Here is a 22863-nt window from a genome sequence, read left to right as displayed (position 1 = left end):
ACTATGGGTGCAGATGAATGTTAAAAAAGAGTAAGAAATGTTAATTTGTGACTTCCACATTGGGCAATTGCCCAGGCACCCACCTAAGAAAGAACCCTGATGACAAGGGCCATTTTAACAACTGGTTCACCAAACTCAACGTAAAATTAGGGTTCGGTTCTGCTGAACCAGTGTGAACTGATGGAATCCCACCACTGTTTGTTGTTGTGCCTTAAGCATCTAGACTTCAGAAAGTTAAGGAGAAAATGTTAATAGTATACCTTAAACTTAAAGATGTTATTCCCCCTAGGGATTCTGAGAGTTGAACATTTTATCAAACATCCCTTCTTCTAACCTACAGAAACTGCCAGTGTTACAACTCTCTCTATTATGATCACTTGATACCTATATTGTTACTTTTAATGATTTTAATGATTTTAAATTTTAAACTCATTAAAGAGCATTTTGAGACTAAATTTTTTTTTGCAATGCAAATGGATTAAGTGACTTGCCCAAAGTCACAAACCTGGTAATTATCAAGTATCTGAGATCAAATTTGAAGTCAAATGACTCCAGAACCAGTGCTCTATCCATTGTACCACCCGGCTGTCCCTAGCTACATTTCCAACTAGCTCCTTATTTACAAAAAAGAGAAACTTTCACCACTCAAAAAAGAAAAGACCTTTTAACTAAGGACCCATTTTTCTCAGGGAAGATAATTATTATTATTATTGGTTATAGTCTCTATTGAAAATTTTTTTATAGGTAATTGTTTCCCAAAATGAAGGTCATGAAGTAATTGCAGGTGGTCCATGGATTAAAATATACTCCAAAGGGGTCACTAGGTGGCACAGTGGCTAGAATACTGACTCGAGTCAGTTAGGATCTGAGTCCAAATCTTAGCTCAGTCACTTGACAATCATTAACTTGTGACTTGTGACAAATCACTTATCACCAATTGCCTCATAAAATAAAACAAAATGCACTGAAAACAGTCATTAAAAAAAGCTTGATGTACCAAAATAAGTATTATAGACTGAAAGTACATCATTTTATACACAAATATGCTATTTTTCAAAATTGTGGTCATATTTGATTTATAAATTGCAAATTAAACCATTGCTAAATTTAGACATTTTTTCTAAATATGTATTTTAAATGAACACTAATAGTATAATGATAAAGTAGGAGTTAATGAAAAAATTTTAAATTATAAATGTGTCCTCAATCTTGAAACAGATTAAGAAACATTTCTTAGCAGAAAGGCTAATTACTATAGGATAGAACATACACCATCAAAATTCTAGGGTCTTTAGATTTACTTAACTTTTTTGGTTTCTTAAAAGTGTTGATTCTACAGGGAGTAGGGGCCATATTTGGGAATAATTGGGTTATATAAAAAGCAAAATAAATAATAACTTTGAACAAGAAATGTAAGGACTCCTTATACTTTAAAAATACAGTACTGTAGGGAAAGGGGTAGTGTTCTCTTTATTTTACTGGTAGACCAAAGTCCATTGGAAGGTTACTCAGTATTTAAAGGAATAAATGATGTCACGTGCACAGTCCTCTACAGCTTTGGATTCTAAGTACTCTATTGAATTAGTAGTAAGGAAGATCATCAATGATTCTATCTGGGGTTACTGTTCTTGGCTTACTGTTCTTTCTCTCAAGTCTGCTGGTCTTTTTATCTTGGAGAAGGGGCTCTGGAAGAGGAAAGCTTCCACCTGGTCCTGTTCCTCTTCCCTTGATTGGCAATATCTTGCAATTGAACCTTAAGAATATCCCTGAATCTTTTTTAAAGGTGAGTAAACATTTTTCTGTTCTGTTGATTTTATTTCATGTCAATAAAATTATTTGGGACACTGTCCATGAGTAGAGAATGTTAGAGTGGTTAGGTAGGTACCTTGGAGATTTCCTAGACCATATTTTGCTTCTGTGCAATGACCATCAGGGCTCATTGCTTCAGCAGTAGCTCAGTACTATTACCAAATTTCTGCGTGTGAATGATCAATTCTACAAAAAGTGCTTTTCTTCGCTATTGCTTTTCACCTTGACCCTACAGAGTTCTTGGAGAACATGTCACCAGTCCTACTTAAAATGCTCATTGCCTATTATAGGAACAAAGAAGTTATTTAGTGTTTGATTATTTCTGCTACCTGAGGAATTTCTTGTTGTTGCTTGTCCTTTGTTCTTTTTTATTTTATTTTTGTACACATGTTTTTTTTATACATTACTAAAATATTCTTTGTTTAAGAGTAAACATAATACCCCATCCCCCCCCAATATAGACCTGGATGAGCTCTAAAGAGAAAAAAATTAAAATTAAAAAAAATCGCAACAACCAAAATAATAATAATAGGTCCTAATAGTAACAACACCACCACCAATAACAATAATAACAATAGGTCCAGCCTCGTGGCACAGTGCACGGAGCATCGGCCCTGGAGCCAGGAGCACCCGAGCCCAAACCTGGCCCCAGACACCCAACAATCACCCAGCTGTGGGACCCCGGGCAAGCCACCCCAAACCCATTGCCCTGCAAAAACAAAAAAAAGACATAAAATATAATAAAATAACAATAATAATAATAATAATAATAATAATAATAATAATAATAATAATAATAATAATGTAGGGCAGCCAGGTGGTGCTGTGGTCATAACACCGGCCCTGGAGCCAGGAGCACCCAGGTCCAAATCTGGCCTTAGAAACCATACAATCACGCAACTGTTTGGCCCCAGGCAAGCCTCCCAGTCCCATTTGCCCTGCACCCCCCAATTAATAATAATAATAATTAATAATAATAAAATGTGCTTCAGTCTGTGTTCCAACACCTCCTGCTCTGTTGTGGTTGGATCACATTCTTTAGGATAAGTCTATCACAAAAGCTACTTCCATAATTTTGTACTGTTGCCATTGCTGATCGCAACTTCCTCCATTTGTACTTCCCCACTACCATACACTGTATTTTATTTCTCTTTTCACTCTGTCCCTCTTCTTAAATGTGCTATAGGGTAGCTGAGTGGCACAGCAGACTAATCACCGGCCCTAGGACCAAGAGGACCCGAGTCCACATAGCACCCCTAAGGCCCAGCAACCACCCAGCCCTGTGGTCCCAGGAAGGCCATCTAATCCCAGCCCCTTGGAAGAAGTAAAAGAGAAAATGTGTTATATCTGACCACTCTCCCCCATGGTTCAACCTCTCTTCCATCACTCACATCCCTCTCCTTCCCCTGTCCCCCTTCTCTCCTTCTTAATCTAGATGTCTATACTCCATTGAGTATATATACTGTCTCCTAGCCACCTCTGATGAGAGAGAAGTTTCCCTCATTCCCTCTTGCCTTCCCCCTTTCATATCATTGTAATAACTAATTGCAATTAAAAAATCTTATTATGTGAAATATCTTAGCCTATTCCACCTCTCCTTTTCTTTTCTCCCATTATATTTCCCATTTAGCCATTTGACTCCATTTTTATACTATATTATATCTCCAAATTCAGCTCTCTCCTGTGCTTCATCTATACAAGCTCCTTCTACCTGCTCTATTAAATGAGAAGGTTCATTTGAGTATTATCAGTATCATTTTTCTATGCAGGAATATATGTAGTTCATCATCATTAAGTCCCTTATATTTTACCATTCTCCTCCACTCTTTATGCTTCACCTGAGTCCTGTATTTGAAGATCAAACTTTCTGTTCAACTCTGGCCATTCCAACAGGAACATTTGAAATTCCCCTGGTTCATTGAAAGTCCTTCCCTGGAAAAGGACATTAAGTTTTTCTGGGTAGTTGCTTCTCGGTTGCATTCTGTGCTCTTTTGCCTTTCAGAATATTATATTCCAAGCCCTATGAGCTTTTAATGTACTTGCTGCTAATTCCTGGGTGATCCTGACTGCAGCTCCACAATATTTGAATTGGTCCTTCTGGCTGCTTGTAATATTTTCTCTTTGACTTGGAAGTTCTGGAAATTGGGTATAATACTCCTGGGGAATTGTTTTTTTTTTTTGGATCTCTTTCTTGGGGAGATTGGTGGATTCTCTCCATTTCTATTTTGCCCTCCGCTTCTAGGATATCAGGGCAATTTTCCTGTAGTAATTCTTTGAAAATGATGTCAAGGCTCTTTTCCTGATCATGGCTTTCAGGTATTCCAATAATTTTTGAATTATCTTTCCTGAATCTGTTTTCCATTATCAATTGTTTTTTTCAATGAGATGTTTCACATTTTCTTCTAATTTTTCATTCTTTTGGTTTTGAAGTATTGTGTCTTTGATTTCTCATAAAATCAGCAGCTTTCCTCAGTTCCATCCTACATATGAAGGATTTGTTTTCCTCAGAGAGCTTTCTTGTTTCTTTTACCATCTGCCTAATTCTGCTTTTTAAAGCATTCTTCTCCTCAATAACTTTTTGAACTGTTTTATCCATTTGAGCTATGCTGGTTTTTAACATGTTATTTTCTTCAACATTTTTTGGAACTCCTTGACTAAGCCGCTGAGTTTTTTTCATGTTTTTCCTGCATCTCTCTCATTTCTTTTCCCAAATTTTCTTCTATCTCTGTATCTCCCTTACTTGATTTTCAATATCTTTTTTGAGCTCTGTCATAGCCTGAGTCCAACTTTGTTTTTCTTGAAGTCTTTAGATGCAGAAGCTTATACTTCTTCATCTTCAAGTTGAGTATTTTGATCCTTCTTGGGATCATAGACAAAGAATTTCTCAATGGTGTTCCTCTTTTTTCTCTACTCATTTCCCCAGCCTGTGCCTGATTTTGGGGTTCTTCCTGAGCTTTTGAGTTTTAATTGAGATATCCCAACAAGGACCTTTGTGTGAGGCTCTGACTGTTCTCCTGGTCTGTGAATGACCACAAGTGCACCCCTCTGCCCAGGGGCTGGGGGGTCCTGATCTGTGGGGGGCCTCAGGATCTGTGTGTGGTCAGAGTCCCAGAATCGTGTTCTGGGGACAGAGTACAGACCTTGGCAATCTCCCTCCATTCCCCTATCTTGGCTGAGCACTCATGCTTGGGGTCTCCTGCTTACCAGCTCCACCTGCTTCTGGTTCCTGGATCTGCCTCCCTGGCCAGTGCCCGAAGGGCTGGGCTTCATGCCCTTGCTCTGGCAGAGGTCCCCCTGCTGATCTTCCAAGTTGTGCCCGTTGCTCCCCGGGGTGTAGATCAGGGAAATTACCCCTGCTGCCATGAGCCATGGCTCCCAGAGCCCTGGGTATGCCTCCAGGAAGCTGAAGTTCCTTCACTCTGGTGGCGTCCCTCCAACCCATGTAGCAGAGCCTTACTTGGGCTAGAGAACTGCCTCACTGGATCCCTCTGTGGGTTCTGTCTCTTGAAAATTTAGTTATAGCCCTTAGTTTAGAATTTTGGAAACATCAGAGAGAGAGAGAGAGAGAGAGAGAGAGAGAGAGAGAGAGAGAGAGAGAGAGAGAGACGAGACGATCCTCTCCTGTTGCCATCTTAGTTCCACCCTTTGTCCTTTGTTCTTGAAGAAGATCTTGACATCAGAGAGGTGATGCCATGACAAGTAGGTGAATTGGATTTGAGTGAGTGAGAGTTGTGCTAAGTCACTAGCCTCACTTTCTTCTCCAGAGCCATCGATGGCCTGTGGCCAGATATGAATCGGGATGTCTAGAGATAACACTGGATGTGAGTCAATCATAAGTGTGCCTACCTTTCTCCCTTCTCTCTTTCCTCCCCATAACAGCAAGTAATCTGATCATACATTTATAATCAAAGATTATAAATGAAACGAATAATGAATGAATCTTCAAAGATCCATTACTCTAGTTAATTTTCCAGTTGGTTGGAATTTTCTCCTTGCTGTTCAGAAACAGGATTTATACATCCTTATTTACAATCATGACCAAAAGTATATCTTTACAATATCCTTCCCACAGGAGCGGGACTTCAGTTTCCTCATTATAAAAGTAGAAGAGAAGTTCTTAATCTTGGGACCATGAACTCTCATTGAATCTGTAGATATATTTCAAAGATTCTGCAAAATTGTATGGGATATAAATCCATCTTTACTGTATTCTCATTTGTGATATCATTCAGAGGAGTAGTTAGGCTTCATTAGATTACTAAAAGAGTCCATGATGCTGGGGGCGGCTAGGTGGCCTAGTGGATAAAGCACTGGCCTTGGAGTCAGGAGTACCTGGGTTCAAATCCGGCCTCAGACACTTAATAATTACCTAGCCGTGTGGCCTTGGACAAGCCACTTAACCCCATTTGCCTTGCAAAAACCTAAAAACAAAACAAAACAAAAAGAGTCCATGATGCCAATGGGTTAAGAACCTTTACTTCATGTGATCTCTAGGGTCCCTTCCAAATCTAAGCCATAGTACTGATTTATAAGATTTCTATTGACAAGAGGAGCCTCTTCTGCTCTAGAATTTCACTGACAGAAGTGTCCTTATTTAAAACTTTAGATGATTAATAATATAACAATAATATTTTTATTTATTAGTGATTTAAGTTTTGCAAAATATTTTACAATTGTTATCTTATCATTCCCATAGAAACCCTTAGAATTATGTTATTTATTACTAATCTTCAAATGAGGAAACTGGAGCAGAGAGAGGTAAAGTGACTTACCTGGGCTGACATTGCTACGAAGTATCTGAAACTGAATTTTGATTAAGTTCTTCTTGTTTCCAGGTCCAGTGCTGTATCCACTATGGCAGGTAGATATGAAATATAAGCTCAATCTTTCAGGAAGGTTGAGGATACCAAATCGAAGCCATACAGTGCATGACCTTGGACAGTGTTCTGGCTGCTAGCCCAAAGTACTGAATGAAATTTTAATCTTTTATCCGTTTATGTCTTGGGATGGGTACATTTGTTTTATCATCCTTTCTGAAGTAAATATCAGATGTGCTTTGTTGCATTTTTTTTTAGGTTTTGCAAGGCAATGGGGGTAAGTAGCTTGCCCAAGGTCACACGGCTAGGTAATTATTAAGTGTCTGAGGCCGGATTTGAACTCAGGTACTCCTGACTCCAGGGTAGGTGCTCTATCCACTGTGCCACCTAGCTACCCTTTCAGATATGCTTCGAAGGTGCTGATAAATGAAATTAGAACTCATTTAAGCTGTTTTTCGTTCGATTCAGTGATGACCCTCTCACTACTGCCATCATCTCTTTCACAGATAGCAAAAGAATATGGCCCGGTGTTCACTGTGCAAATGGGTGTGGAAAAAGTCATTGTACTATATGGATACAAGGCAGTGAAAGAAGCTCTGATTGATCATGGGGACAAGTTTGCTGACAGAGGGAGTATGCCACTTCTGGAATTTGTTAATGAAGGATATGGTATGTTTTTTCTTGGTGTAGAACAAGAAGAGAAAGACAAGAATAGTGAAAAGAATAATATTTCCAAATTTCAAACCCAAATCCCCAAAGCAGTGGCATGTTGGGGAGGATATGTGAATGGTGTGGAAGACATTGCCCTTTCTTCAGGGAACAGCTGCATAGTTTTATGTTCTATTATTATAGCCACATAAAGTAGGAAGAAAAAGACTAAGAGAAAATAAAAAGACAGAGTGACAGAGAAAGAAAGAGAAAGAAAGGAAGTAAGAAAAAAAGAAAGAGAAAGAAGGAAAAAAAGAAAAAGAAAGGAAGGAAGGATGAAAGGGAAAGAGAAAAGAAGGAAGCAAAAGAGTGGGAGGAAGAAAGAAAGAAAAAGGAGAAGAAAGAAAGTAATTGATTGTGGGGTGGAAGAATCCTGGAGGGAGTAGAAAGATTACTTCTTCCCCCCATCTAGCCATTACAGTTTACTGTATTCATTAACCCTCAGGTGTGACATTTAACTTCAAAGCCATTACTCTAGTTCATTATCCATTTAGTTGGAAGTTTCTCCTTGCTGTCCAGAGATCCAATGCTGGGCAGTCTACCACCTTCCTCCTGGACAATGACCACAACTTTAAGTAGCATGGAATTCCTAGAGACATGTCTACTAGAAATAGTTGCCTTGTTGAAATGTGTGTCTAGTATGTCAAGACAGTGTCTAGTATGTCAAGACACTGCCAAGTCTGATAATGCTATTTAAAAAAGAAATTAGGTTTGTTTAGCAAGACATATTCTTGATGAACCCATGCTGACTCTTAGTGATCTCCCTTTCAAAGTTTTCACAAATCAACTTGTCTTAAAATTAGCAAGGGGGCATCTAGGTGGTGCAGGGGTGGATAGGTGGTGCAGTGGATAAAGCACCGGCCCTGGAGTCAGGAGTACCTGAGTTCAAATCTGACCTCAGGCACTTAATAATTTCCTGGCTGTGTGGCCTTGTGCAAGCCACTTAACCGCATTGCCTTGAAAAATAAAAAAAAGAAGAGTAGCAAGAAAGTGATTAACGAGACAAGACTCCACACCATATAGGACATGGAGACCTTTGTTTTACCATGAGATATGTCTTGTTGGGTATAGCAGAAAGGGGTGAGTGACAATCCATAGATGCACAAGTTTAGAGAGTTTGCCACAGAATGGATAAAATGAAAATGGTTGTCAGGGATTTGTTACCTGACATTAGTGTTAGATAAGTCAAAATTACTTCAGTCTGCAAGGATAATGATCATTTAAAATACTGAGCCTTTGATGACCGAACAAAGCACAGTATAACTAATTGGATCAGAATCTTATGAAAGAATATATCCATAGATATAGAAATAATCTTAAAAATTATAATAATCTGGTTACTTCCGGAATAGGTCACCTTGCTTAGACTACTGGGGTTAAAATTAGAACCAAAATTCTTCTCTCGTGTCATTCTATAAGCTAAAGTCCCGTAGCCTTTTCTTTATTACTATTGACAGTTTGATTAGAAGGCTGCTACAGCAAATCTTGAATACTTGTAGCACATCCAACAATAACAATAGTTAAGAAATTATAGGTCCTATTATTACTCTTCATTTTACAGATGAGGAAACTGAGGCAAAAAGATTAAGGGATTAACCCAGTATCCAAAGCTAGATTTGAATGCGGATCTTTCTGACTCCAGGCCCAATGTTCTATCCATGGTATTACCTAGTTATTAGACAGCAGATTATCTGAAAAAAACACCTGGAAACTCTTAGTGGACTGCAGGCTTGACAAGAATCAGCAGCCCAACATGGCAGCTCATGAAGACCAAGAACAGGCTCCTACCAAAGGTGGGATTTGAGCAGCATATTAAAGGAAACCAAAGAACCTAGGAGTAAGGAGGACATTCAAGTTATGTAGGGGAGGGAGAGGGGAGAAAAGAGCCAGTGCAAAGGAACAGAAATGGAAAATGGAGTGCCATGTGTGAAGAACTGTAGGATAGAGTTTGTGAAGGGAGGAGGATGGAGGAAGCCTTGCACCTGTTATGTGGCAACAACATGTTGGGTGTTGGGAGATGCACAGACAAACATAAATATAATTAGTGGAGTTTACAGATGGATAGGGAAGAGGAAACATATAGTTTCATATACCATATATATATATTTGGCTAGATATATATGTATATCATGTTTATATATTACTTATTATATACATTGTGAATGCTTATTTTTGCATATTACATATAATTCTCACAAATATAGACATTATATACATATATACACATTTATATTACGTACACAGTTTAAAATGGATGCAAGGTGAGGATGCTAGCAGCTGGGGGGATCAGCTATGGTCTGATTCTACAAGGTGGCCCTTGAGCTGAAGGCTCAAGACTGAGGCAGGGATGGAGTATGACAGTAGGGAGGAGTGCCCTATATGAGGAATAGCAAAAAGCCCTGTTCACCACAGTGTCTTGGAGGGGAATAATGTGAAATGAGGTAGGTAGGTAAGGGCTTGTGAAGGGCTTTAAAAGCCCAACAGAGGAGTTTATGAATTTGATCCTGAAGGTAGTATGGAACCAGGGCTTATTGAGTAGATGAATGATATGCTCAGCTTATCACTTTAGAAAAATGATCTTTGTTGTCTTTCATTCTTGTGAGAGGACCAAATGATGTCATGCTATTTCAGGGTCAAGGTATAGCTTGACCCATTGAGACTCATCAGTCCAGTCACTGGCAGCTATGTCAAGGGTGCATTGGAGAGAGTAAACTGGAGGCAGGACTATTGCAATATTTCAAACAGTGGAGAAGGCCTGGACTAGAACTGTGGATACCTGAGCAAGGAGAAGGGAATAGTTGTGAAAACTGAGGTCAAAATGGGAATGATTAAACATTAATGGACTTGCTCATTCCATCAGTGCAACAACCAGGGACAATTTTGGGCTGTCTGCAATAGAGAATACCATCTGTATCCAGAGAAAGAATTGTGGACTTTGAACAAAGACCAAAGACATCTTCAAATCAGAAAAAAAGCCCCATTATCCCATTATGTAATTTTACTGTCTCATACTTTATTTTTCTTCCTTAAGGATATGATTTCTCTGTCATCACATTCAGCTGAGATCAATGTATAACATGGAACCGATGTAAAGACTAACAGAATGCCTTCTGTAGGGGGTGGGGGGAGGGAAGCAAGAATGGGTGAAAAATTGTAAAACAAAATAAAATAAATTCTTTCTTTAAAAATGGGAATGATTAGATAGCCGATGAAATATCAGGGTGTAGAAGAAATAAGAATTAAAGGTCCCACTGAGGCTGCAAATCTGAGTAACTGTAAAGGTGGTAGTTCTCTCAACAGAAATAGGGAAGGACAACAGAAGGGGAGGTTTTGGGGTGAGAAAGATTTTGTAAGTAACAACTTTGAGATTTCTTTAAGAAGTAAAGAAATGGGGACAGTAAGGACAGTGTGTATCCTGTGATTTTCATTTCATTTCATGGTCTGGGGTGGAAAGGGTTCAGGATTTTTGACAGAATTCCTGAGTCTTAGTCTTAGTCTGAGACTTCCCATTCCTGTCTCTAGGTGAATCACTTAAATCTTTCCCCATTCTTCATGTATAAAATGAGAAAAGAGGATTAGACAATTTCTAAAAATCCCTTGACAATAACCAACTATGATTCAGTGAAATCAGATATAGAACAATGGTAAAAATTTAAATTTTTCCAAGCAAAATTTTGTAAAACCCTTTTCTTAGCTTAGCATCTGTTAAAAATGCTCTTCACCTGTACTTAATTGGGAGGAGTAGCTTTCTTTCTTTCATTTATTTATGAGGTTTTTGCAAGGCAATGGGGTTAAGTGGCTTGCCCAAGGCCACACAGCTAGGTAATTATTAAGTGTCTGAGACTGGATTTGAACCCAGGTACTCCTGACTCCAGAGTCAGTGCTTTATCCACTGCACCACTTAGCTGCCCCTTGTTTGTTTGTTTGTTTGTTTGTTTTTTGAGGGAAATTGTGAGTCAGAGCAGGAGCTACTTAAGCAACAGAGTTAGTTGGGTTATGAGATCAAGATTAGGTGTTAATGAGTACAATTGTGAGATTAGCATAAATGAAAGAGAAAGATGACCCTATAGCCTTGTCCTTCTCCTGGAAATGAAGTACCACCAAAAGGGAGGCCAGGATAAATATGTATTGTTGAGACCCTGAATGATTGTGGAATAAGTTAGTTAGTATCCCTGCCTCTTTTGACCTTAAGAAACTAAGGGAATCCACAGAGACTTTCAGAACAATGACAGAAGAATAGTAGTGAAGATCATGCTTCTCCCTTCACTCTCCATCCCAATTGTATAAAGGAGCAATACATGGCCTTGACTACCCCAGCCCTCTCCCATTGCCAAATCTGAGTTTGTGCTTGACATTTAGAAAACCACACCATTTCTCAAAATCCTTGATCTTCACTTTGTGAGAGATCCTGAGAACCTAGTCACTTTCTTATTCTAGGGTTCCCTTATGAAGTTATCTTGAAGCAAATTGTAAAGAGATTGATGGTGATAAAGGTCCTTCCCCATAAATGGATAGTCAGATAAAGTCCTCATCCAATATCTGCAATCAAATTGTGATATCTGAATGTAGAGAGGTATGATGTGTTAAGGGAAAGAAGGATATGACATCTTAATTTTAGTATGTGTTTATAAATGTGTACCATCATGTACATCTTTGTGACTGCTCAAATTAACCACATTCCTTTGTTGTAATTGTTATATTTTGTTTTGACTCAATAATCATTTCCCATTAACAACAATCCTAACATAGTAGTTTTCCTTAGGGGGGGAAAAGAGAGCTAAGAAAAACCGTCTGATAAAGGAATTGTGATTGAGCTTATGTAAGTTTTTATTCTTATGTTTTGTAACTTTCTATCCTTATTGAATGTACCTCTTTTTGTTTATTCCTGTCTGACTCTCTATGACCTTGTTTGGACTTGGCTAATGTACTGGAGGGGTTTGCCATTTCCTTCTTCAGTTCATTTTACAGATGAGGAAATGAGGCAAACAGGGTCCAGAATCAAATTTCTAGTAAGCATCTGAGGCTGGATTTGAACTACTCTATCCACTCCACCACCTAATAACCAACAAAAATACAAAAAATAGAGACGCTCACTCTTTGGTTTCTGTGTGTGATGGGGAGACTAGCACTTTAGTCTAGCCTCAAAAGATACCATAATCCTCTATGTTCCTCAGGTTAAAAGTTTCAGGAATAGTAATTAACTTATTCTACAACTTCAGGGTCTCAAAAATACGAATTTATCCTGCCCCCCTCTTTGTGGTCACTTCGTTTCCAGGAGGAAGATATAGATATAGGGTCATCTGATATGTTTGAGACCGCGATAAAGGGGGAAGGTTGTATGAGTTGGGACTAGAGACAGTATTAATAGAGAAGAAATCAAAATGACACCTCCCCCTCTTCATTCCATTCTTCTAGAAGAAGGGGTGTAGGTCAAGGGTCCTTGAAGATGGACTTTTTAAAGGGGTTTTAAGGAACTTTGGGGTTTAAGGCTTTTCTTACTGCTCCCTTTTATAGGAATTGGTTTAACCAATGGAGAGAGATGGAAGCAAATGCGGCGTTTCACCCTCATGACCCTGAGGAATTTTGGAATGGGGAAGAGGAGAATTGAGGAGCGAATCCAAGTAGAGGCACAGAATGTTATAGAGGAGTTAAAAAAAACAAAAGGTTGGTGTTTCTTTATTTTGTTACCCTGGACCTTAGGAAAAAAATCCATCATATCCCTGGTAACTTAGGCAGATTGAGGTTGGACCATGAAATTTCCTGGAGTCTAAACCACCATGTTTGAACTCTCAGGCCCATACTGGGGATTATTTTGGAGGAAGATTTTTTTTTGTTTTCATTATTTTACAATAGGAGCAAAGCTCACAAGAAGCTAGTAGCATAAGTTGGTCAACATTTCAGGGGAGAAAGGCATTCCTTTAAGATCATTTTAGGGAATAGAGGGAAGCAGGCTGAGAAAATTACTAGGAAAGTGATGAGCTAACTTAGCAGCACTTTCTTTTTCTTTCGTGTTTCCTTCTCCTCTAAGCTATCTAATAGAGGAGATATTTTCCTTATATAAAATCTGAAACTTAGTGGGACCACAGGGCACTGGGAGGGAATAAATAGAAATACTGAGGTCATAAATTCTAGGGGATGATTACTTTTTAAAATTTAAGGCAGTGGGGGTTATGTGACTTTCCCAAGGTCACACAGCTAAGGCAATTTCTAAGTGTCTGAGGTCAGATGTGAACTCAGGTCCTCCTGACTCCAGGGCTGGTGCTCTATCCACTACATTACCTAACTGCCCCAGGGATAATTACATTTTAAACAGTAAAAGGCAAATCTTTTGAGATTTCTGTTTGTGTTTTTGTGTATTTGTGTGTGTTGTGTGTGTGTGTGTGTGTGTGTGTGTGTGTGTGTGTGTGTGTTCGGTGGCAGGAATTGGGCAGTAGTTGGGTAGTATTAGACATTGGAACTTCGTTAGCTATATGTGTTCTCCCACTCCAGAATATTTTACCAGGAATATTATAGGAATAAAATGAGAGCAGTATTGCCACACCACCATGGACTGGGACTTGTGTCACTACTCTGTATAGATGTTGTCTCCTCTTAATAATGTATGCTCTCTAAGGGCAGGGATTGTTTGTTTTCCATTGGCCTTTGTACTCCTATTACCCAGTATCTAAGCTAGTAAGAGTTTAGTAACTGCTTGTGGATTGGTTGATTGATACTTTCTTTTTCCATGCTTCTATGATACTGATCTCTACTAGAGAACATTACTTCAGAACTGAACTCTTTTTTAACATTTTATTTGTTTTCCAATTATATACAATAGTATTATGTACCTATCACTTTTTTGCAAGGCTCTGAATTCTACAATTCTTCCCCCTCCTCCCTTCCCCCCTCAAGGCTGTCTGACCGTCTCTACATTGTTTTCCATACCATACATTGATGTAAATTGAGTGTCATAAGAGTAAACATAAGAATAAACATACCCCCCCCCAAGAAGATGGGAAACCTCAAGAATAGAGAGAATAGAGAGAGAAAAGAAAAAAAAAGTACTTTAGTCTGTGTTCAGATTTCAGTGGCTCCATCTCTGGGGTGAGTTGCATTCCCTATCTTAAGTCCCCCAGAGAAGTTGCTTCAATTATTTTTCCCTTTGTTGCTATTACTAGCTGTACCTCCACTCTATTTCTCCCCACTCTCATTTATTCTATTCTCTCTCTCTCCTTTTATCCTGGCCCTGTCCAAAAGTGTGTTGCATCTGGGTACCCTCTCCCTCGATCCTCTCTCTTCTATGACCTATACTTCCCCTTCCCTCCCCCCATCCCCCCCTCATCCCATCCCTTTCCTCCCATCCTTCTCCAGGGAAAGACAAATTTCTTCACCCTAAGTGTGTATGTCATTTCCTCCCTGAGCCATTCCTGATAAGAATGAAGGCTCACTCATTCCCCCTTGCCTACCCCCACTCCCCTCCATTGAAAAAGCTTTTTTTGTCTCATGTGAAATCTCTCAGATTCTTCTTCATCTCCTTTTCCTTCCTCCCAGTACTTTCCCCCCATCACCCATTGACTCCATGCCTTTACCACATCATATCATTATATTCCGCTCCTTCCTATGTCCTGTCTATATATGCTCCTTCAAACAGCTCTTATAAATGAGAAAGTTCATATGAGTTGTCAATATCTTCTTCCTGTGTAGGAATACAAACAGTTCAACATCATCAAGTTCCTCATAGTCAGTCCCTCTCTTCCACTTCCTCTATGGTTCACCAGAGTCCTGTACTTGGAGATCAAACTTTCTGTTCAGCTCTGGTTGTCTCCTTAGGAAAGTCTGAAAGTCCCCTGTTTCATTGAAAAATCCATCTTTTCCTCTGAGAGAGGATGTTCAGTTTTGCTGGGTGGTTGATTCTTGGTTGTAAACCAAGATTTTTTGCCTTCTGGAATATCATATTCCAATCCCTACATGCCCTTAATGTACATGCTGCGAGATCCTGTGTAATTCTAACTATGGAGACTTGGTAGTTGAATTTTAGAATTTTTCTCTTTGATTTGGGAGTTTTGGAATTTGGCTATCATATTCCTGGAAGTTTTTCTTTTGGGATCCCTTTCGGGGGTGACTGGTGAATTCTCTTGATTTCTATTTTGCCCTCAGCTTCTAGGATCTCAGGGCAATTTTGCTGTATTATTTCTTGAAAAATGAAATCTAGGCTCTTCTCCTGGTCATGGCTTTCAGATAGTCCAATTATTTTCAGATTATTTCTTCTGGATCTATTTTCAAGGTCAGTTGTTTTTCCAATGAAATATTTCACATTTTCTTCTAATTTTTGGATTTTTTGGAAGTTTTATTTCTTCTTGCTTTCTTGCAAAGTCATCTGCTTCCTTTAGTTCCATTTTGCATTTGAAGGAGTTATTTTTTTCAGAGAGCTTTTTTTTCTCCTTTTCCAGCTGGCCAATTCTGCTTTTTAAGGCATTCTTCTCCTTTTGTTTTGCTTTTTCCATCAGGCCTAAACTGGTTTTTAACATATTATTTTCTTCAGTATTATTTTGTATATCTTTCACCAAGCTTTTGATTTGATTTTCATGATTTTTGTGTATCATTCTCATTTCTCCTCCCAATTTTTCCTCCACCTCCCTTAATTACTTTTCAAAGTCTTTTTTGAGCTCATCCACAGCCTGAGCCAAGTTTCTATTTCTCTTGGAGGTTTTGGATATGGAAGCTTCAATTTTGTCATCATCTGAGTATGTGTTTTGATCTTCCATAGCACTAAAGTAATTCTCTATGGCCAGACTTCTTTTTCTGTTTTTTACTCATTTCCTCAGCACAAGGCTAATTTATAGCACTTCCAAGGCTTTGGGTTTTTTTTTAGGACCTTTTTTGGGACCACTGGGACCTTTATTCTTCCAAGGTCTTATGCTCTCTAGCCCATGCATTGATATGTAGATGGACCAGTACTTCCCTCTGCCCTGGTGCTATAAGGCAGTATGGAGGCCCAAACTGCAACCTGGGTCTGAGTGTAGGCAAACAGCAGAGTCCTACCCTAGGGAGAGCAGAGAAAGCTCTGCAGACTTCCCTTACCGTCTCTGGGGGTGCAGGCTGCTTTCTCCCAATTCTCGCTGCAGGTTTTGTGACCCGTGCTCCTCACTCCACCCTCACCCATGTGCAACAGAGTTCTCTCCCCACCCCTTCAAGCTGTTGCAGATGATCTCTGACCTGAGCTGGACTGGGCTGCTCCATGGCTTTTTTCCCCAACCCCTGGTCCTGGTGAAGCATACCTTTCCTGCGGAACTTCTAAGTTATCTTGGACTGGGAAAATGTATTACTCAGTCTTTCTGTGGGTTCTGCCCCTCTAAATTTTGGCTAGAGCCAGCCTTTGTTTTTTGGGGGGCGGGGTTGGGGGGTCAGAGTCGTTGGGGAATGCTGCCTTCACGCTGCCATCTTGGCTTCGCCTCTGAACTCTTCTTCTTGTTAGTGTTTTGCTGGATCACCATCTACCTTCCATCTCCTAAATGTGAATATCTCCAAGATTCTGTTCTTGGCTCTGTTTCACAAAACTATTTCCTTGACCACCATCTTCCCTCTGACCCTGTTGGAGATAGCCCAGGACCTCCACATCTAAGAGTCTGGGGGAAAACAGTAATACTTTCCCTTCATTGTTCACAGTCACTCCCTTGGGGAGAGGCCATCTGGCAAATGCTCCCACAGATGCTACACCCAAATATATTGAAACAATATTTATGAAAAGAATGCAAAGTAGTTTGGGGGGGGGGGTTCTCCTGAATGATCTAAGCTGGTCAAACCACTTGCACCTTGACTATTATCTCTCTTCTGATTCTAATGTAGAAAGCCCATTCTCTTGGACTCAAGACCTTGGGGATAGCAATGTCCTCCTCACCTCCAAATCATTTCTAGACCAGTCTCTACATTTCTCATTGAAAGAATGAATCATAGCGGAAAAGGGACTCATCTTTAACTAATAAGTACAAGGGTCATAATAGTGGCAGTAACATCTCTTTTTTTTTTAAGTTTTTGCAAGGCAATGGGGTTAAGTGGTTTGCCCAAGGCCACACAGCTAGGTAATTATTAATTGTCTGAGGCCAGATTTGAACTCAGATACTCCTGACTCCAGGACTGGTGCTCTATCTACTGTACCACCTAACCACCCTGCAGCAACCTCTCTTGAGCAATATACTAGTCCAGCCTCACAGTTATCATCTGTGGAAACAATGCCTATGGAGAAGGGGTTGACCATCACCTACAGTTGCCAGCTAATTGTTATTCATAGGGCAGATGGACCAGCTTAGCTAAAGAAAAAGGGGCACTCTTGGGGAAAGTGAAGAGGTAATATATGCCCATCAATACAACCTACCATCATCTTCTTGATATCATCATACATTAGACAGCTAACCTAAGAAATAGCAAGGCTTCCAGCCCATGTCTGCAACCCTCATCCTGAGATTACTGATTGAAATAAAATTAAATATAATTTAAAAACACACACAAAAAAGTCTCAAAGTAAAAACTGGTTTGGATGAGGTGATGAGTAGGGATTTAGAAATGGGAAGTAATGTGATATAATGGGAAGGACCTGTATTTGAGACCAGGAGAAAATCTGGGTTGATTTCCACTTTTTGATACTTCCTAGTTGTGGTATAAATCAACTAAATTTTTTTTTAGGTTTTTGCAAAGCAAAAGGGGTTAAGTGGCTTGCCCAAGGCCACACAGTTAGGTAATTATTAAGTGTCTGAGTCCAGATTTGAACCCAGGTACTCCTGACTCCAGGGCTCGTGTTTTATCCACTGCACCATCTAGCTGCCCCCAACTAAATTTTTTGAGCCTCAGAAATTTCATTTATAAAATGGGTATTTTATTATTTGCACTTAGGATTCTTATATGGAGCAAATCAGATGCTTATAAAGGGTAGTTTGGCTGCACCAAATAAATGTGTGGTAGAATGTAAGTTATAACAGAAAGGAGAACAGTCAGGTCCTATGTAAATCATAATGGTAATATTAAAGTCTCTCTCTCTCTCTCTCTCTCTCTCTCTCTCTCTCTCTCTCTGTCTGTCTATCTATCTCTATCTCTTTGTCTTTCTCTCTTTCTTTTCTTATTCTTTAGGATTACCATGTGACCCTGGATTCATCTTTGGGTGTGCTCCTTGCAATGTAATCTGCTCTATCCTTTTCCATAAACATTTCAGCTATAAAGACCAGAAATTTCTATGTTTACTGAAACTTTTACATGAAAATGTCAAGATCTTAAGTTCCCCATGGATTCAGGTGAGGCCAGTATTCCTTGCTTCTGTAGTTCAGTATATTTGTTTCTTTGTTTCAAAGGATTTACTGCTAGAAAATGGGCTAGAGCACATATGCATTCCATTATGATCCTGGGATGTATTCACATTTTATTCTTCATTGACAGGGACAGAGAAGGTCCACCTGTATGTGGTCTAATTTGAGTGGCATTATCAGGCTCCGTGGAGTAGTGCACCTACTGGTCATAGGGACTGAATGTTAAAATTCAAGTTACTACAGAGAAGCTGAATGTTTCCTTCAGTACCTGGGTTGGATCAGGTTAGCACATGAGCTAGTTATTCCAATAGAAAGTGGTAGGCAGAACTCATAGAAGACTTCATAATGAGAAAGTATGATTTGTGCATTTTTGTAGGAAAAATTGAGAGTGACTACCAAGATAGTCTCAGGGAACCAAGGTGCAGGGTGCTAAAATATTTTTAGGGTTTTTTTTTTTTTAAGAAATGATATGAAAACTCACTATTTTCCATTGGATATTTGTCTCATTCTTATTCAGCCCTCTTCTAAACATTATTCACATGCCATAGTAGAGAATTATTTTCTCTTTCTAATAAAGTATGTTATATAATTGTTATTTTTAGGTCTACAATTCTTTTCCATCTCTAGTACATCATCTCCCTGGATCTCATAACAGGCTAATTAAAAATTTTCAAGTATTGCGTAAATTTATTTTGGAAGAAGTGGAGGAACACCAAAGGACACTGGACCCCAGTAATCCCCGGGACTTCATTGACTGTTTCCTGATAAAAATAGAAGAGGTATAGTGTGAGCAGTAGGTCTAAATTTCATTTCTTGTGGGTTAAATGGCTTGTGTATTAGAGGCTGTTTTTCTCATAAACAGAGCAGTAAATAATCATCTATTAATCCTAGTGTGCTCAGAGTACCATAAAGGGGAGACAGAAGAATGAGAAGGCAGGGTCCTGGATCTACTGAAATTTCTAATCCAACAAAAGAAGGAAAAGAGAATAATTATTAGGTGTGTGGAAGGAAAGACACAATCGGTTAAAAAATGGAAGATTCAAGTGATGAAGGAATTTGAAATGAGTGGAGAGGGTTAACATAAGACTTCCTCCTGGAAGAGTTCAGTTTTGATCTGAATCTTGAAGGAGGTCCTGGGCAGTTAAGGACTGGGCAGGACATTTCAGGATTCTGTCATAATAGTGGGGTATAAGAAACTTTCCTCTGATCAGCCTGCCTGGAATGCAGAGGTTGATGTGGCAGGTATTTGAGCATCACGTACCTTTTACAGTTAAGATGGTGGAGTTAGAGGCTCTTCACTTTCCATCCCCTCACAAACAACAAAGCACAAAACTAGAGGTAAGAAAAATGAAAAAGATAAAAAAATCAACAAAATTAGAACGAAAACTAGAGCAAAGCAATATGCCAAAATAATTCATAGGGGAAGGTAAAATATATATTGATGGACATCCTGAAATGGATCAGTGATCCATTTAAAGGAATGGAGTTACCAGACCATCAGAAGACACACTAATTCAAAGCAAAGCACATTTAATTTAACAGCATAACAACATAAGTGACAAGGAAAATTTTTCCTTCTTCAGTCTGTGCTTAGAAGGGCATATTATCCCACAGATTCCCACCACATTGGTGGATGAGGGAATGAGGGAGAAGGGAAAAAGCTCTCTTGAGCAAGAAATTTTGAGAACAATTACTTAGTCTCTTGTAATTTTCTGTTTCATATGTGAGAATCGTAAGAATGCCATATGCTTTTTCTCCCTCATCACCCTCAGTGGGTGTAGGCCTTGATTGGCTTGACCATTTACCTGGTATTCCTATGTTTTTACGTTTCTTATCTTTAGTTCATTGGATATTTGTTACCTATTCAATTTCTGATTCAATGGTAACTTTTACTCAATACCAGCATCTTATGGTCAAGGGCAAAGCATTTGGGGCTTCAATTTCCTTATTAATAAAATGGGAGTAATATTACACTACCTATATCACAGTATTTTGGTGAACGTAAAATGGGGAAAATGTACATAAATGCCCTTTGCATAAATTGCGCTCTCTCTCTCTCCCTCTCTCTCTCTCTCTCTCTCTATCTATCTCTCTCTCTCTCTATATATATATATATATATATATATGTGATTGTGTGTGTGTGTTTGTGTGTGTGTGTGTGTGTGTGTGTGTGTGTAGGATGATATCTTTTTTCATCCTCACTTGCTAAACTAATAGATCTTTTTTTCCATATAGAGTAGCAGGATTTATTACCTTCATAAATCAGAAAGAAACTAAAATACCTTATATTAATATAGTGTTGTATATTTATTATTTCAGTTGTGTTTGACTCTTCATGATCCCATTTGGGTTTTCTTGACAAAAGATACTGGAGTGATTTGCTATTTCCTTTTCTAGTTCATTTTACACATGAAGAAAGTGAAGCAAACAAGGTTAAGTGGCTTGTCCTGGTTCACATAGCCAGTAAATGTCTGAGGATGGATTTGAACTCAGGAAGAGGAGTCTTCCTGATTCTTGTTCTTGCACTCTATCTACTGTTCACAGATATTACTGATAGATACTATGAGCATAGACATCTTGAAAGATAGCATAGTATAGTATAGCTGTGCCAAAAATGAATAGAATTGGATCTCTGTCAGCCTCATAGTGACTTAAAAAAACCCACAAATTGGCATTATCTATGTTGTACTGTATATTCATTTATTTTGTATAGCAAAATCTGGTTGGAGCCCTACACAGTTTTTCCTGGCTGTAAGTGACCCAAGGGTTGAGTGTTTGATGTCTTTACTTCAAGAATGATAGTGATCTACCTCAACCAGCAAAACTGAGCTCAAGTGCCATTTCTTATAGAAAATGTCAATGTGATCCTGGGCAAGTCACTTAGTCTAGGCAACGCTCTTGAGACTTTTTCAGAGGAAAGTACAGACTTGGATTGGCAGAGAGAACTTTTTCACCTGGAAATTCTCTGTGCCAATGAAATTGCAGGTCTAGTCTCTGTCTCTGTCTCTGTCTCTCTTTCTCTGTCTCTGTCCCTGTCTCTCTCTTTTTTCTCTTTTTCTGTCTGTCTCCCATGTGTAATACCCACAATAACTAAACTGCCTTGATAATTGCCAGCTTCTTGTTCTATTTCGAATTGTGTTGCTCAAACATTTTATTTATGGGATCATAGATGTAGAACTGAAAGGGATCTTGGAAATCATTGAATCCAATCCCTTCATTTTACAGATGAGGAAACTGAAACACAAAGAGATTAAATGATTTGCCCAATGTTAACATCAGAGATGGGTATGGGGCAACCATGGAAGGAAGCTAGGTGGCACAGTGGATAGAGCATTGGCCCTGAAGTCAGGAGGACCTGATTTCAAATGCAGTCTCTGACATGTACTAGCTATGTGATCTTGGACAAGTCACTTAATCCTGATTGCCTCTTTCCCAAAATATTTTTAAAAATCAGAATTGTGATTCAAACCAAGGTCTTCTACCTCCAAATCCATTGTTTTTTCTATTGTGCCATGCTACCTCTCTTACTTTTCAATTAATCATACCAAATCATTCCTAGGAAAAGGAACAGCCACAGTCTGAATTTTCTATTGAAAGCTTGGTCCCTACTGCAACTGATTTATTTACTGCAGGAACCGAGACAATAACCAACACCCTGAAATATGGATTTCTGATTCTCCTGAAATATCCTGAGGTAACAGGTAGGGTAACAGACTAATATATGTAATAATACACATCTATCATTTAGTCAGCATGAGAGTGATTCAAGGTCTTTTTGAGACTTTCCTTGGAAACTTTTCTGTTGTCATTTTAATATAGTTAAGTTTTTATAATTTCAAGTTTACTTAAGCCTCCTCATCCATTATTATCTCCACCCTTTTTCATTAAGGAGTATGTAATTATAAGTTATTGTTAGGAATGCATAGAGAGTGATAGGGATAGAGCTTACAGTCCAGTGATATAACTGGAGAACTGAATGATTGAGGGCCCTTAGTGGCTTGTAGGTCATTGATCCTGCTTGACCATAAGAGAGCTGGTGCATCTATTTTGTTGCCATTCAAACAGTAGTGCAGGGAAGTATTTTGGACCTATGAGTTCTGTAACAGATCCAGACTGAGTCCTCTCTTCATTTCCTTAACCAAGTACTCCTTTATTTATTTTATTTTTTTAAGATATTCTTTTTTTGCAAGGCCACATGGCTAGTACGTGTCGAGTTTGGATTTGAACTCAGGGCCTCCTGACTCCAGGGCAGTTGC

At 38.9% G+C, this 22863-nt stretch overlaps 1 protein-coding gene across 2 annotated transcripts in view; it reads left to right on the top strand.

Moving 5' to 3' along the window:
* The first annotated feature begins 1523 nt into the window (after positions 1-1523).
* Positions 1524-22863, top strand: part of LOC141521120 (cytochrome P450 2C18-like) — a 28728-nt gene continuing 7388 nt past the window's right edge. Inside the window, exons 1-7 of one of the 2 annotated variants that reach the window (XM_074233330.1) lie at positions 1524-1783; positions 5574-5630; positions 7133-7295; positions 12849-12998; positions 18435-18595; positions 19210-19386; positions 22167-22308. In XM_074233330.1, coding sequence (XP_074089431.1) covers positions 1604-1783; positions 5574-5630; positions 7133-7295; positions 12849-12998; positions 18435-18595; positions 19210-19386; positions 22167-22308 — 1030 coding nt within the window. In that variant the 5' untranslated portion in view covers positions 1524-1603. The remainder of the gene's footprint in view (positions 1784-5573; positions 5631-7132; positions 7296-12848; positions 12999-18434; positions 18596-19209; positions 19387-22166; positions 22309-22863) is intronic. The other variant, XM_074233331.1, reaches the window with a different exon arrangement.

Source organism: Macrotis lagotis, chromosome 4 (genome assembly GCF_037893015.1).
Source record: "Macrotis lagotis isolate mMagLag1 chromosome 4, bilby.v1.9.chrom.fasta, whole genome shotgun sequence".
In the NCBI taxonomy this organism is placed as follows: domain Eukaryota; kingdom Metazoa; phylum Chordata; class Mammalia; order Peramelemorphia; family Peramelidae; genus Macrotis; species Macrotis lagotis.
Note: the sequence above shows the minus strand (reverse complement) of the source record. Positions and strands in the feature narration are given on the sequence as shown.